At 41.3% G+C, this 17639-nt stretch overlaps 1 protein-coding gene across 2 annotated transcripts in view; it reads right to left on the reverse strand.

Moving 5' to 3' along the window:
* LOC149315759 (serine/threonine-protein kinase Sgk2-like) overlaps window positions 1-17639 on the reverse strand; it is a 66784-nt gene that overhangs the window by 15963 nt on the left and 33182 nt on the right. Inside the window, exons 3-5 of one of the 2 annotated variants that reach the window (XM_089514018.1) lie at window positions 3788-3857; window positions 2163-2220; window positions 1743-1792 (exon numbers count right to left, since the gene is read on the reverse strand). In XM_089514018.1, coding sequence (XP_089370144.1) covers window positions 1743-1792; window positions 2163-2220; window positions 3788-3857 — 178 coding nt within the window. Of the gene's footprint in view, window positions 1-1742; window positions 1793-2162; window positions 2221-3571; window positions 3641-3787; window positions 3858-17639 lie in introns of those variants that run through there. The other variant, XM_089514019.1, reaches the window with a different exon arrangement.

The raw sequence follows: 17639 nt of genomic DNA on the forward strand, positions 1-17639 counted from the left end.
GGTTTAGGGTAGCAAACACATCTTGGTCCTCCTCTCTTACTGTTGTCCCCTATCACCAGCTTCTGCAGCTGTCACATTTTAACTAATAACAGGGCCAATACAATGTTTCATCAGTACCACAAAGATGATAAATATCAGACCACACAAACTAATCCAGTACTATAGTGGGGATGTACAGAATATGCACACATTTTCTAATCTTGATAATTTTTCTCATCCTGAATGAGAATAAGTTATTCAACACATCAAGACACCAGATCGGAAAATGGCCACCTGTTGTAAATGTTTCTGTAATTTGCGACTCTTGTGAAAAATGCATTTGTATTTATACAAAAGTATACTCATTTGCATAAAAACATTTCATGGCAGAGACAAGGGGTTTGCACAAAAATGAAAGCTTTGGAAAAAAAATCTTCAAATTTTTCACAAACCATTATGAGAAAAATCATTGGAAAATGTGTGCAATCTTTCATAACACTACCAAGCAGCAAGAATGAATAAAATAATTCATTCTCACATGCCAGAATGAAATAAGCAGAGTTACAACCCTATACAAGAGGAAGAAAAAAATCTATTAGTTTTGTATTCTGCCATATTTGTGGGTTTTTTTTAAAAAAAATAAAACCTCAAGTTCTTTTAATCAGTTTTATGAAGGTTTTTACAGACTTTGAACAGTTCTTACCAAAAACAAATAGAATGCTCAGCTGCCACACTGGTTGAAAAGGCACAACTATTTGCATCAAGAAGAAGATATTTTACATGTCCTACAGTTGAGAAGTCTGTTAGAAAAAGTAGCAGTGAGCCTAACTGAACACTATGGATCAGGGGTAGGCAACCTGCGGCCCATGGGCCGGATGCGGCCCGGCAAGGCCTTGGGACCGGCCCCAGCCCGGTCCTGCCACCGATTGCCACCGGAGCCTTTGGCCTCTCGCGTGAGGGCGTGGGACCTTTGGTCTATCAAGAGGAGGAGGGCAAGGGGGGCAAGTGGCAGACAAGGGGGGGGCAATTGTCTATAGAAGCCTCCGAAACATGCATTTATATTAACATTTTTTTAAAAATCAGCAATTTTTTTTGCATGTCCTCCATTTTTTTTTTTACAAAAAGTGTCCTCCATTTGAAAATTTTGTCCTACATTTGTCCCGGTTTATTTATTTAATTAATTGTTTAAAAATTATTTAATTATCTATTTTTTGGCTTCGGCCCACCAGTTGTCTGAGGGACAGCAACCCAGCCCCGGGTCAAAAAGGTTGCCTACCCCTGCTATGGATAGTGGTTGAATACGTAGGTTTCAGGATGGACTTTTAAGAGCTAATCCATTAAAGTCCTCTACCAGAGTAAACCAATTTGTCAGTTCTACTTTTCTTCATATTCATTAAAAAAAAACAACCTTGAAGTTCTTTCCATTATGTTGCTGAAAAAAATGTGGACTTCTTATAACAAAAATAAACCAAGTTAAATTCACACCCATCATTATTTCAAAACTTTTTTTCCTTTACTAAGTTCGTTTTGTTTGATAAATAGTTTAACTTAATGCTAAGGAATCATCATCATCACCATCCTCATTATTATTATTATTATTATTATTATTATTATTCTGAAAACAGTGAGTGCTAATGTTGCACATGTTTGCTGTAAAGAAGACTTGTACAGGAGCTCAAGATTACTAGCCACAGCAAAGCCAACTGAGTAAATGGAAACAGTTTCATTATACTCTGCAGAATCATAAAATGCAGTAGACTTACTTAGGATTAGCAGAAGGTCCAAGATTGATGTTGTCTGTTGGTGATGAAGGCTGAATGTGACAGAAAGGAGACCATCAAAGTTAGCCAAGAATTAGCTATGTTACCACATGAGAACAATAGCCATAAATGTATTTATGAATCATTTGTCATATTAACTGGGAGATACTATGAGCTATAGTTCAAAAAAGGTACTTTTCCCAAGTTTTGGGGAAATCACGTCAGAGACAGAAAGTGAAGTATGTTTGTACGGAGTAAACACATATCAACGTAGCCACAGCCATACTGTGGCCCAGCCTGCAGAATTCTCTACCTTACTGGCACCTTTAAACAGCTAAGTAATTAGGTTCCTTACATTTTTGTGCTTCCAGTGTGAATGCAACTAAACACATTTATTTACATGACACCCTGTCTGGAACTTACCTGGCTGTTACAATCTGGGCTTTTGGAACGTTCCATTAAGGCAACGACTCTTTCAGCACTGCAAAGTAAAAAAACAATCACAAACTGAAAGACTGAAAAATTCAGATTTTCCACCTCCATAAGGAGAAACTTGAAGTCACAGATGATATATAATTTGGGGGAGGTTTGAATCTGACTGTTATAGATTAACCAATAAAGCCACAGACATCAAAACAAGAACTGAGATTTTATTATTGGACAGGAAGCTTGGACATGTGAAATCTTGGGGTGGGGAGGAAAGATTTTTTTAAACTAATACCCAAACATCTAGCAACTGCACCCTAATACAAACTGTTTAGAATTGAATCTGAGTTCAGAGGCTTCTTTTGAATAGGTGAAATCAACAGAGCTCACAGTCCCTCCACACAAAAACCTATTCCTGATTACCCCAAACTTTATTCATTTCTGCAGTATGGCTGGAAGTGAGGAGGCAGTCATTCCGTCAGGGACGTAGCCAGGATTTTGGGAAGGGGGGGAGGTCCAGATAAGTGCCACCATTATAATGGGGCTTGGGTGCAGTGGCGCGGCAGCACACACCATTCATTTTATCTAACGGAAGGGGGGGTCCGGACCCCAAGAACCCCTCCCCCTTGCCTACGTCCCTGATTCCGTTGCTGATATTATTTGAAGCCTTAAATGCTAGTCAATAATGTACTGCTAACCAGAGCTGCCAAAAGATCTAGATCTACCTTCTGTCCAGTGTTGTATTTTGGAGAAACTGCTGGAATAACACATACTAGTCTCTGTAAAAATCTGAAATCCTGATTACTAAAATAATCTATCCTCTTTTGTGCTTCTAGCACACAGTGGACAGAACATTAGAAATTGTGTAGTTATTTTTTAATGCCAGTATTCCATTCTAGCTCCTCTATTTAAGAACCATTGATGTGAAAGATTTGTCACTAGATTCCCCCAATATACTTTTTGCTGTTTAAAAAGCAGCCTTTTGCTTGAGAGAAATTAGATCAAGAAGGATGAAAGTGGTCCAACTCATATAGCACTTTTCTTCCTTCTCTAAAGTGAAGCTATTAGAAAGGCGAAAACAAGCTACAACACTTTTAAAAAAGTCACAAGCAAGACTAACCACACAATTGCCACCTTCGTGGCCTTTAGTTCTCAGTTCTCCCTTTGCGTAAGAAAGATGGAGTACAAATTAAATTTATTTATTTATTTACAACTCAAGCCAGTAAACCAAACATAAATAGGGTTAAATGTTCATACTCTCCACTCTTCTTGGCAAGGAGCTAAGGGGACTGTGTGGCATCCTACAGCTCCATAGAAGCCCCTTTTTTTTTCAAACCACCACAGAAGAGACATTAAAGCTCCAATGGATCTCACTTCCAGTAATCTCATTTAGCAACTTTACTTACATTTCCACAAGAAAAAGCACTTGTTAGAAGCAGGCTTGTGCAACAAAGCCATATAGAGCCACAAATCCCAGTTTGTGCAAGAGATGCTTCCCAGTGCATCATCCTGCTCTGTGCCAGTCAGCTCAATCCACGGCTTGTTGCTTGTAGGAGGTTATCGTCAGGCTGAGCTTTAAAGAGACAGCAGCAACCCACTGACAGAAAGAGACAGATACTCACTAGGAGGACAGCCTGGAACTGGAGGCCTTGATAGTCTGCTCTAACCTCTCTCGCCCTTGTTTTATGAGACCTACAGGAAAGGGGGGGGGGGGGGGATTAGCAAACTAAGTAAGCTGTTCAGCTGGCAGAGCATTCACAAGAAGCAGCATGCACACAGAGACACATTTGTTCTGAAGTGACCTTGCCCTTCTCATCCATCCCCACTCGCCCACACGTCAAAGTAACCATGTTTTTTATTGCTGCAAGGGATGAGTCTTGTTGCCCCAGGAAGGAGTTTCTAACCTTATTCGAATAACAGTGCAAAAGCAGAATTTTGGACCCAGCAAGAATGAAGCCCTGTAAACAACAGCCTTCAGTCTACTTGCTTCCAAGGCCATTACCCAGAATTGTCCTGCTTTTCTGTGAGACACGGGTCACAAGAGAGAAGAGCTACCCTTTGATACATCATACTTGGCACACATTCAGTTCTTCTTATTCAGAGCTTTCCAAGTAGAGCCAACCCCACTTCATTCAAGTGTCAGTGGTATGTTGAGGGGACAACAAAGCATTTTAATTATTTCTAGGCTGCTTTTTATGGCAAAACTCCTACAATGCAAATTACTTTAAAGCATGCAAACAAAATGTTTCAATTAAAACTAATTTTAATTGAAATTATCACATCTCAGGCTGGTGTAGTAGTTTGAGTGTTGGACTAGGACTCTGGGAGAGCAAAGTTTGAATCTCTATTCAACCATGGAAACCCACTGGTGACCTCGGACAAGTCACACTCTCTCAGCCCCAGAGGATGGCAATTGAACAAATCTTGCCAAAAAAAAAAAAAAAAACCCCAAACCTAACAACCCTCTGTTAGGCTTGCTCTAGTGTTGCTATAAGATGGAAATGACTGTACATAATAATATAATGTTTCAATTAAAAATGTAAACCTATCATTGATATTTTGATGTGCTTGTTATGGTTGACTTTGTCCAAATAGTTACATGCATGGAACTACATATGATGGTTTCTCTTTTTAAAACTATACAACAAGCAGCTTCCTCCTATCTACATTAGCACTGATGCAGCCCCAATAGTCAAATTAATGGATAGCACAAGGAAATCACTCTCCCTCTCAGCAATGCCCTGCCATTTAAGAAAACTTGGAAGCTGATGGTAAAACTGAATAAGTAGCTTGCAAAGTCTTATCAGTCCAAGGAAAGCAGGTTCAGTTAGGAAAAACTGATAATTTCTTCCCCTCCATAGTGACATTCCCCTTCTCCTGCATTACATTTGTAGGGTTAATGGTAGCAATGTTGAACTGGGGCCGGCACCACAGAACAAGGTTAAGGGAAATAACTCCTATTGCTGAGAAACAATTGGACTTTTACAAATCCCTCACCATCTACAATTAAATAGGCAGTGAATGATGAGATGGAACCTTAAAAAGAACTCTAGTGATTTCTTTTGACAAATTTTCCTACATAATCGTCATTATTGTCATCATCATCATCATACCCATTCTCCTCACATCCTTGTTCCTAGCCCTAGGATTCAAGTTGGCTTACAGTTAAAACAGGTACAGATAGAAGTTTACAACCATGCAAAAGTTAAAATAGATTTAAACCATCAACAAAATTAAAACAAAAGGCATAACCATTTTTTAAAAAAGAAAACAATTACGGACAGCACAGCATATTATTAAAAAAAAACCTTTCTTTGTAAGCAATCATTTCTCAAAGACCTGGTGAAACAAAATACATCAACTGTCCAGAGAAGGACAGCAAAGACTTTGCCAGACTAGCCTCTGGAGGTAGGAGCCTGGGAGCAGCCACCAATGAAGCAATGATTCTGCTAAAAACACAAAGTTAATTTTAAAACAGACTTTGAAAGATGCAAGCACAACACACACTGTTAAAATCTCCTTCTGCTACAACACATTATTCACAACCAAAGGCCTGACAAAATAAAAAGCATCCAGGTTCTCATGGGAGATTTGGTTGGTCTCTGCTATCTTTCCGCTAGAAGGTGAAGACAGGGGCTAGTTACTGAGGCAGGTAACCAGCCCCACTTAACTGCCAAGCCACATGGTCCTACAACCTGTTTAAAAGATGAATTGCTGTCCCTACAGGCTTCCACAAGAGGTAATTCACCCTTCTGAGTGCCAGAAAAAATGACAGTCGAGGGAAGATGAAGGGATCATGGATCACAAAAACAGCAGGCCCATACTTTGCCTACCCCTGCACAGTTATATTCTCAGCATGACCTACCTCACAGGATTGTTGGGTCAATAAGAGGAGGAGGAAGAAGATTTAAATATAACTAATACAATTAGTGGAATGTGTTTCCCCCCGGATTGTGTAGTTATGAGGACAACACAGAAATAGAAGCCTGCAGGCATGGTGCCCTGGACAACATTTAAGCAGCAGAGAAATGTGTTAACCAACTTGCACAGAAGGGTGACCTTGCTATGGCAAAAACACAGAAAAGGCCTCCTGCACTTTGACTCAAGAACACAAAATGACCTTGTTGCATTAGACCAAGGTTCTTCTAGTTCATGCTGCATTCCATTTCCAACAATTAACAGAAAAATGCACTGAGAAGCTCAGATAGAACATGCTCTAACAGCACACCCTGTTTTCTTCTAGGATCTGGACAGTGATTCTAATCATGGGGGTTTCGTTAGATGTGTCATGGACAATATCCACTGATGAACCTTATGAGAACATGAGTTTAAAGCTGTTTCCCCGAAAATTGGGGGGGAGGGGGGAATGGTGATGTGGAATTTGAAGATACATTCCTGAAACTTGTTTATTGTCATGTTGGGTTGGATCCAGATTTAAATCATACTTAGAATAAAATGACTGAAGTTAATGAGACTTAAGTCTTAACCATGACAAACCTAAGCTACGCTATCTTAATCATAAGAAGTATCATTGATCTGAACGGCATATACTGTACTTATATGACAAAGTACTGATTTCATCCACAACCCACAAGAACAGTTACTTGAACTGAAAGGTTAGGGTTAAGGTTTATTTGAACAAATTGAAGCACACCTAACAACATTCATTTTTGAACAGAAAAAAATGTAAGTATTAATCATGGGTAAGGACAAAAGAAAATGTTGTGTTAGATAACATTCCATCATTAACAGTGGTCATATCGTCTGAAGACTTCCTGCTGCAACCATTTAACCATGTTCGGAAGTTATGGCCCTGAAGTGTAGAATATTGGTAGTGAAAGGGGATAATACCAAAATGACCTAAAAAACTGCAAACTCTGACCTAGGAATTTATCACACTGATGCTAATTTCAGCATTAAAGAGAGATTAAAGCACATTTAATGCTTCCCGCAAATAAAGTGAAAATGGTGAGTAATCGTGCAAATGATTATCACACGCAATTGTGCAAATAAAGTGATATCAGAAATGCATTATCGCTGAAATCCTGAAAGCAAAAAGATGTGCATTAATGCTTCTTTGTGACTACTTTAATGGCAGGTTTTGTGCGACGTCATGCAAAATAATTTTGCATAATTACGCAATTTTTCTGAGATATTCATGGGATAAACTCCCAATCTCTTTCGTGTGATAAACTCCATAATAGTGGCAACTGCAGCAATGCAATTCAGACAGTTCATTTGAACACCAATCTGTATTAAAGGTAAGTAATTAAAAAAAATATTCTGGAGATTTCAAAGCTAGGAACATTGACTGAATGAAGCCATGGACTGTGGGTCCCTGAAGCATGCCTCTTGCCTTCTTTTGAAGTATTCTTCACAGGAGATGTAAAAGTTATTTGAGGAAGTTTAAACTTTTCACCACTGCAGTACTACTTATTTTGCATGTTTTTTTCCCCTTTGTTTGCTTCCAGTCTTGAACATTGTTGGCCTACTCTGGATGCAATGTTTACTGCTTTGTTTCCTGTTCTATGCTCTCAGTTACACTCACTGAAAATTTTTCTACTTTAATCTTTTCTTTTAATTCTTATCCTTAATAATACCTATGTCATGATTAAGGCACACAACACACACATTTTTTAAAACAAACAAACAAATAACCATGGGAGCCATACTCGATTAGTACCACTTCCAACTTTCAAGTGTCTATATATTATGGTCTTGGAGAGAGAAATTCTATTATTGAAGACTTGGAAATCTACGCAGCATTGCTCAGGGCAATATTTATTATTTCACTTACTATTTTAATGAAACAAGATTTTGACTGGTAATGCCTACAGTCCTTTAAATTACATCAAGCTCCATACATATTGGACCAGAAATAGTAATTGCCATCCCCATCCACAAAAAAGGGGACTCAAAAGACCGCAGCAACTATAGGACCACAGCATTAATTTCTCGTGCAAGTGAAATTATGCTCAAAATTCTACAACATAGGCCCTGTACAGACCAGAGAAAAGCGCTGGCTTGTGGGTGGGGTGAGGCTGAGCGTCTACACACTCCAAGCCCTACCGCTGGCAGGGTGCCATTGTGGCCCTTGCTGGCCTACACGGCATGCACCTCAATGATGCACCTTTGGCACTGATGCCAAATGGTGCAGTACCAAAGGAGCATCATCACGTCACACAGTGGCAGCTATGATGCCCCTTCGAGGGCACAAAAAGGAGCCGACTTTTCTGGCTTCTTTTTGTGCTCTACGGAGGCTGGATCAGTTCTGCGGCATGTGGTTACCACAGCACTGATCCGGCCAGTAAAGGGGAAGCTGCAGTACACCCCAAAGGGGTGGTCTGTATAGCCCCATACTCCAATCATACACAGAGAGAGAAATTCCAGAGGTGCAAGCAGGGTTCAGGAAAGAAAGAGGCACTAGAGACCACATTGCAAACATATGATGTGTGTACATCAAGGAATTCCAGGAAAAACATCAGCATGTGCTTTAATAGACTATAGCAAAACCTTTGACTTCATAGATCATGGAAAGCTATGGATGGTTCTTAAAGACATGTTTGTCTTTAGACAAACATGGGACATGTTAAAGACATGGAAATGACACCACATTTCATAGTCGTGATAAGAAATCTGTACTCAGGGCAAGAGGCTACTGTTAGAACAGAATTCAGAAAAACAGAAGGGGATAAGGCAAAGCTGCATTCTATCACCCTATTTGTTCAACTGGTATGCAGAAAATATAAGAACAACAGTTTAAGAGTCAGAAGATGGAAGTGTGAAGATAGGAGGGAGGAACATCAATAGTCTAAGATATGTGGATGCAGTGGTGTCACTAGGGGGGTGCAGACCACACCAGGTGACACACTAAGAGGGGGTAACACCACTGCTCCTCAAACACCTGTATTTTGGCAGAAACATTGTGGCATTTGCTTGTATCTCTTTAAAATGCTTTAAGAGATGGTGGGAGGGAGGTGAAGCTCAGTGGGAGAAGAAAGAAGAGGCCCTAGAATTTTCAAAAATTCAAATTTAAAATTTAAATTTTTTTTAAAAAATTGAATTTTTTGGAAAAAATATTCTTTTATTTTTTTAAAAAAAACATTACGTATATTATAACCAAATCTTCACTATGTATATGTAAATACATTTAGGTTATGCATATGATATTGTAATTTGAAGGATAATTTTAATTTTGCTAGTTGTTTATGTCACAACTATTATCATTACATTCAGTGGTATATTGGAATTATGATTTACAAGTAACATCAGTGCAAAAAAGCATGATTATGGATTATGTAGGGTGGGAAATGGGAAGTGGTCAGTGGAGGGGGACACTACCCCTTGGGATGCCACTGTGTGGATGACACCATACTACAGGAGGAAAACATCACACACTTGGAATTATTACTGAGGAAGGTCAGAGAAGAAAGCGCAAAGGCAGACTTACTGCTGAACATAAAGAAACCAAAAATAATGACAATGGAGTATCTATATAAATTCAAGCTAGACTCTATAAAATGGCAATTCATGTTGGAAGTTCTTCAGAGAATGGACATGGGTACACTTTTTTTAGCAAATATAAAGGAAATATATTCAGAACAAAAAATTCAAAAAGTTATAAATGGCGAAAAAACGGATAGAATCTTAATAAATAAAGGAACAAGACAGGGATGTCCTCTCTCCCCACTTCTGTTTATCACAGTTTTAGAAATTTTGAATAACTCAATCAGAGCAAATAACAAAATTAGAGGCTTAAAAATCAAAGGTTGTGAACATAAATTGAGAGCATTTGCTGACGATATTTTTGTTATACTGGAAGAGCCAATGAGATCTACAGAGCATTTATTAACAGAGTTGAACGAATTTGGAAACCTGTCTGGTTTCAAGATAAATAAAGATAAAACCTCAATGATAACAAAGAACATGAGAGAGACTGAAATAAAAGAATTGACATCTAGATCCGGATTAAAGGTAGAAAAGAAAGTAAAGTATTTAGGCATATGGTTAACAGATAATAATATAAACTTGTTTGAGAATAATTATAAACCAACATGGCAACAAATAAATAAAGATTTAACAAAATGGAAGAAATATGATTTATCAATATTTGGAAGAGTAGCCATGATAAAAATGGCCATATTGCCAAGGTTAAAGTTTCTTTTTATGAATCTGCCAATTATCATTAATGAAAAAGTCTTTGATAAATGGGAAAAAACTATAGTAAACTTTCTCTGGAGGGGGAAAAGATCAAGAATACAAAAGAAGGTACTGAAAAAACAAAAAGCTTTTGGAGGCTGTGTGCTACCTGACCTTAAACTTTACTATAGGTTGCATTGTTTGGGTCCAAGAATGGATGAATTTGAAGAATAGACATTTGCTAAATCTAGAAGCAACTAATCTGAGATACGGGTGGCATGCCTATATATGGTATAACAAGGACAAGATAAATAAAGATTTCCATAACCATTCAATCAGAAAGGCTCTGTTTAAAATATGGGGAACGATAAAGAATAAATTCTATCGAGGGATCCCTAATTGGGTATCCACACAGGAAGCATTTTTTGGGAGATGGGTAGGTAACCCAAATTGGGTAAGATATAAGGACTTATTAAAAAACAAGCATCACTCTGACATAAAAATAATTTCAAGAGAGGAATTAAACAACATAGGTAAGACAACTAGCTGGTTTGAATATTTCCAAATTAGACAGAAGTTTAGGGAAGACCTACATAAAGAAGGATTTGAGAAAGATCAGAATGAATTGGACAAAATTATAGAAGCAAAGGATAAAGGGAAAATATCTAAGTTATATAACCTATTCCTTCAGAGGGAAATGGAGCAGGAAATAATATCCACATATATGATAAAATGGGCAACAGAAATAGGACGGGAAATACCTTTGGAATACTGGGAAAATGCCTGGGACAAATCAAATAAATTTTCAGTTTCACAAGAGAACTGTATAAAGACCACAAATAGATGGTACTATACACCAGCAAGAATTGCGAAATTATACAAATTGGGAAACAACAAACGCTGGAAATGTCAAAAAGAAAAAGGATCTTATATCCATAAAGAACTATTGGTTAAAAATACATAGAAATATTAGACAAAGCTTAAAAATTGATTATCCCTTTGTACCTGAACTGTATTTATTAAATATGACTTCTGTTGTTGATACGAAAAATGAGAACTACTATCGATGAATGGTGGTTAAAGATTGTAGAAGTTAAGGATATGGACTGTTTAGCAGCATTGTGTAATGACAGCTTAAACAATAGTTTTAAGGAAATAAGTGAAAAAGAAAGGGAATGGGAACCAATTACTAAATATCTTGCCATAAGATGGGAAATGGATTGGTAGGGAAACGATTTACGGATTGCAAGATAGGTTTCAGAGGGGGGAATAGGTGAGAGAATATAGAAATGTAAGGTTTGAAAATAAACATAGATACCTTGAAACAATTAAATCAAGGGTGTTTCGAATACGCGGTATCTAAAACACTTATAGGGAAGCGTTTTAAACAGTGAAGATTATATCTGAAAATTGTTGAAGAAGACACACACATAAGGATGTATAAATTAAGTTGTATTAGTAGTTTCTTTTTTTCCTTTTTCTGGATTTAATTATATTCCCATGTCTCTTTCCCCCTGGATTTAATAATATTCCCATGTCTATTTCCCCCTGGATTTAATAATATTTCCATGTCTCTTTCCCCCTGGATTTAATAATATTCCCATGTATATTTTCCCCCTGGATTTAATTATATTCCCATGTCTCTTTCCCCCTGGATTTAATAATATTCCCATGTCTCTTTCCCCCTGGATTTAATAATATTCCCATGTCTCTTTCCCCCTGGATTTAATAATATTCCCATGTATATTTTCCCCCTGGATTTAATAATATTCCCATGTATATTTTCCCCCTGGATTTAATAATATTCCCATGTCTATTTCCCCCTGGATTTAATTATAGTCCCATGTACATTTTCCCCTGGATTTAATTATATTCCCATGTACATTTTACCCTTATTTATATATTTCCCCCTTATTTATTGATATCAGTCAGCTTTTGAGATATGGGCCCACTCTTTCTGAAGCCGAGAGAGTGTGACTTTCCAAATTGTCTTTCTGTGCGTTTTTTGCCCTTATAATGCTGCCTTTTTGTGACAATGATGGTGGTGGTGATGATGGTGATATTGATATCAGCCAGCTTCTGAGGCACGGCCAATGCAAGTTGCTCTGATTTTTACAAACTCATGCGCAGTGAAGAAAAACCAAAGTCCCTTGACCAAGTACACACTTCTGAGTAGTATAGTTGGTGCAAGACACATGAAACCTAGGGCTAGGGTTGCCATAGCGCCGGACCTCCAAACCGGGAAAAATGTAGGACAAAATTTTCAAATGTAGGACACACAAAATGGGTCCTACATTTGAAAATTCTGTCCTACATTTTCCCTGGCGATCGCGGCGGGGAGCGGAGGCCAAGCGGCGAGGAGCGGAGGCCAAGCGGCCCCGGGCCTCGCCGCGATCGGAGGCCAGGATCAGGGCCTCGCCTTGTTCCTGGCCCCCGCAGGGACCAGGAAGGAGGCGAGGAGGCCGGCGGTGATCGCCGCGGCCTCGCCTCATTCCTGGCCCCCTCAGGGACCAAGAAGGGGGTGAGGAGGCCGGCGGCGATCGCCGCAGCCTTGCCTCGTTCCTGGCCCCCGCAGGGACCAGGAAGGAGGCGAGGAGGCCAGCGGCGATTGCCACGGCCTCGCCTCGTTCCTGGCCCCTGCAGGGACCAGGAAGGGGGCGAGCAGGCCGGCGGTGATTGCTGCGGCCTCGCCTCGTTCCTGGCCCCCGCGGAGGCCAGGAAGGAGGTGAGGAGGCTGCAGGGAGGCAGGGAGGTTGGCGCAGCTGCGCCCAAGAGGCGCCGCCTCCCTGCAGCCTCCTCTGCCCCAGGCCTCGCTGCCCTCCTTTTCCTCCGCGCGGCCATGTGCGGTGGAGGAGGAGGAGGGCAGTGAGGCCCCAGGGTTGCCCAGCAACCCCGCTGCAACCGGGCTTCTCCCGGTTTTTGGCTGCACCCATGCCGTGACCGGGCAGGTGCCGCCAAAACCAGGAAAAACTCGGTTGCAACCGGGTTATGGCAACCCTACCTAGGGCAAATCACTTCTTGCTAAACCAGCTTTACATGTCAAATATGCATAGCCATGTGAACTCATGTTCAGTGTGAAACCCAAAGAGTTTGTTTATGCAGTAAGCCTCTGAAATATGCAAGAGGCCATGTTAAGTAAAGCCATGTTCAATGCCCAAATGTGCTGTTTGGAATGGGGGAGAGAGGTTGGCCAAAAGGAAAGTACATATTTCTGTCATCTGTCTAGGAATAATGCCCAAATGTCCTCTATTTTGATCATGGCTAAGAAACATGCATTTATATTAACATTTTTTAAAAAGCATCATTTTGTTTTGCATGTCCTCCATTTAAAAAAATGTGTCCTACATTTGAAAATGTTGTCCTATATTATTTATTTATTTAATTATTTGTTTTTTGGCTTCGGCCCCCCAGTTGTCTGAGGAACAGCAAGCCGGCCCGCGGGTCAAAAAGGTTGCCTACCCCTGCTCTGGAGTATTAGCTCAGAGGGTAGTGGAGTCTCCTTCTTTGGAGGTTTTTAAAGAGAGGGTGGGTGACCATCTGTCAGGAGTGCTTCAGTTGTGTGTTCCTGCATGGCAGAAGGGGGTTGGGATGGGTGATTTTATGATTCTGAATCCCAATGATAAAGTGTCCCTCTGACTCTCATTCTGCATTGACTCTGCCTAGCAGAAGAGAGAGACACAGAACAACTGATAGGAAATTCCACAGGATTCCTTCCCAGAGGTGCAACCTTGCCACCGGTATCCAGGTCCAAAGAGGGTATGCATACAGATGAGACTAAGAATCAGGACATCTGGAACTAGAGTTGTTCTCTTTGGCCTGCGGGCATGAAAACGGAGAGAGGCATCTGCTCCAGTCAGTTTTTAGGAGGCTTCTTCTAGCACTGCTAATGCTTTGCAGACTGACGCTTCTGCAAATCCAGAATGCCAGGTGCATACAAATGGACCTCTAGGCTGGACACTTTTTTATTCCTGAGCCTGTCTTTTAGTCCTCCACCGTCTGGGTTCTTTTCACAAAACCAGCAGCAGCAAAGTCTTGCGCCATCTTAAAGCAGTATAGAGATTTGGAGAGAGGCTGTTCCTATGGATGTAATGATTGCTTCACCAGAAGCACAAACCTTGTCTTCAGTTCTTTTCATAGATTATATTTTTTGTTATAATTGGCCAATTGAGGAGAGTGTATCGTGTAACATACGTTGTGTGTATGTGTGCTTATACAGAGAGAGTGTCAGTGTGGTGGAGTGGTTTCAGCATTGGACTATGAGTCTGGAGACTAAGGAAACCCACTGGGTGATTTTGGGTGAGTCACATACTCTCAGCTAGGCTTGCCATATCCCGCCTGTGGGCGGGACTTTCCCGGTTTTGGGCGGGTCCGCATGGTCCTGCCCCAGGTTGGCCCCGCCCCCGGGATTTCCCCCGCCCCGGGGCTTTGTTGCAAAGTGTGCAGCAGCGGTGGCGGGGGAAAGAGAGAGGCCTCTGTAGGCCTCTCTCCTTTGGCAGGGGGGGCTTCCCTCCCCTCTTTGGCTCCGCTGGAGCCGAGGGAGGGAAAGAAGCCTCACCTGCCGAGGCCAGACTTCTTTCCTCGCCTGAGCTCCGCCGGCAAAAACGGAGCCCAGGGGGAAAAGAAAGCCTCCCTGGGGGCGGATTCCTTCTCCGCCTGGGCTGCGTCCAACGGAGCCCAGGCTGAGAAGGAATCCTCCCCTCAGTGAGGCTCTTTTTCAAATGTAGGACCCAAAAAAAAAGTCCTACATTTGAAAATTTTGTCCTACATTTGTCCCGGTTTGGAGGTCCTGACTAATGGCAACCCTAAGCCCAGCTCATCTATAAGTTCATCTGAGTTTATTGAAAGTTGGGCTAAGTCTGGGTCCAAGTCAACAAATGCTACCGTCAAATACGTGCAGTAAATAACAAGCTGTTTTCTATGAAAGGAAGTCTGGGTCAATCTCAGACAGATTGTTTAGATCACCAGCAGGATAAAAAAAAAAATGGGGGGTAAGAACAATTTGACCTGTAGCTGCATGTGCTCTGTGCCTTGCTCCAGTTGCAATTTGATGGTGATTAATTTCAAATGAATTACAGTTCTCTGTGGAACATAGTAAAACCACACTTTCCCAGAATACTCCACATCTGTCTTTATTTGGATTTCATCCTGTCTTAGATAAACTCTCCTCCTACAGCTGCAATATATCTCATCCATCTTCCTCTTCTAGGATCTAATATTTCTTTGTCTGGTAAGGACAAGAAAGCCTTAGGGCACAATCCAAATGTTAGTTTAGATCAGGGATGGGAAAACTGTTGCCCATGGGCAAAATTCAAACCCTTAAGCTTCGTTTGCTATTATTTCTGCTCAGTGTTTCTACTAGAAATATCCTATGTAGTGTTGCCTTGTAGGCTGAGAGTTGTTGCATTGGGGCTCCTGTGATTACACACAAACAGAATTGAGCTGTGTGTCTTTACTAATGATTTCCATACCTGGCTCCATTGCTGGTCAAACGTGGCTCAAATGTCCTTAAAAGGTGGAGGAAGCACACATTTCTGGAAGCCAGGCATGTTTCCTCAATCGTCAGGGAATCGTCACTCCATCTAGCACCCCTGAATCGTCGCAAGGGGAGCGGATTTCCTATGAATCAAACTTTGCGTTCATAGGAAATCCACTCCCCAGGAATGATTCAGGGATGCTGGGGGGGGGGGGGGAGCGATGATTCCCTGACAATTGAGGAAGTGTGCCTGGCTTCCAGACATGCATGCTTCCTCCACCTTTTAAGGACATTTGACCAGCGATGGAACCAGATATGGAAATCTTCTATGTCAGATCACAAATAATAAGAATAAGAATAAGAATAATAGTTTTTATTTATATCTTCCCGCCTCTCCCAATGGATCAAGGCGGGATCACAACAGAGTTAAAAACAATTACAATATTACAACATTAGTTACCACATAATTAAAACCACAGCTAAAAACATGAAACATCAATCAATCACAGGGTCAGGTGCTCTCGTTCCATACCAATTATCTTCATAGGAGGTCAGGAGGATATGCGTGGTGAAAGAGCTCTGTCTTTACTGCTTTCTTGAAAATTTCCAAGGATGTAATAAGGCGAGTCTCCTCTGGGAGTCCATTCCATAGTCTAGGAGCAGCTATGCTGAATGCTTTTTGGGAAGTAGAGACATGTTTGGATGATGGTACCTCCAGCAGATTCTTCCCACTTGTTCTAAGAGTGTGGGGCGGATTGTATAGGGAGATGCGTTCCCGTAAGTAACCCGGGCCCAAGCCATATAGGGCTTTAAAGGTGATAACTAACACCTTGTACTGTGCCCGGAAGCAGATTGGGAGCCAGTGTAGATCTTTCAAAATAGATGTTATATGGTCAAATCTCGAAGAGCTCGTGACCAACCTGGCTGCCTCATTTTGCACTAATTGGAGCTTCTGAACTTGATACAAGGGTAGCCCCATGTAGAGTGCATTACAGAAATCAAGATGAGAGATTACCAGAGCATGTACTACAGCTTCAAGGTCCTTTCGGTTGAGGTAGGGTCGCAGCTGGCATATCAGCTGAAGTTGGTACCAAGCACTTCTGGCCGTCACATCTACTTGAGATGACAAACATAGAGACAAATCCAGAAGTACTCCCAAACTGCGAACTTCATCCTTCAGGAGAAGTGTAACCCCGTCTAGGAGTGGTGGATACATTTCCTTCCCCAAACCTAAGGAGCCTATGGCAAGTACCTCCGTTTTCTCTGGATTCAGCCTGAAGTTGTTTTTCCTCATTCAGCCCATTACTGACTCAAGGCAGGAATGCAGAAGGGAGATGCCATCCTTAGTCACTGCAGCAGTCAGAGACATAGAGAAACATATTTGGGTGTCATCAACGTACTGATAACCCCGCACCCCATGTCTCCGGATGATCTCTCCCAGCAGTTTCATGTAAATGTTAAGTAGCATGGGGGACAGAATGGCGCCTTGAGAGACGCCAGATGTAAGCTCTTTTCTAGAAGAGCAACTGTCCCCCAGCCTCACCATCTGGAACCTGCCCGAGAGGTAGGATCGGAGCCACTGGAGTGCAGTGCCCCCTATGCCCAACTCCCTCAGGCGTTCCAGAAGGATACCATGGTCGATGGTATCGAAAGCCACTGAGATGTCTAAGAGCACCACCAGGGTTACACTTCCCCTGTCTGTGCCCAGACCATGGCTGTCTCCACTCCATATCCCTCCCTGAAGCCAGTTTGAAATGGATCCATATAATCAGTTTCATCCAAGACAGCCTGGAGTTGGAAGGCCACAGCTCTCTCAATCACCTTGCCCAAAAATGGTAATAGGGAGACCGGTCTATAGTTGT

The sequence above is a fragment of the Sceloporus occidentalis genome, unplaced genomic scaffold (genome assembly GCF_023333645.1).
Source record: "Sceloporus occidentalis isolate IW3139 unplaced genomic scaffold, rSceOcc1.0.p SCAF_3, whole genome shotgun sequence".
Classification (NCBI taxonomy): Eukaryota; Metazoa; Chordata; class Lepidosauria; order Squamata; family Phrynosomatidae; genus Sceloporus; species Sceloporus occidentalis.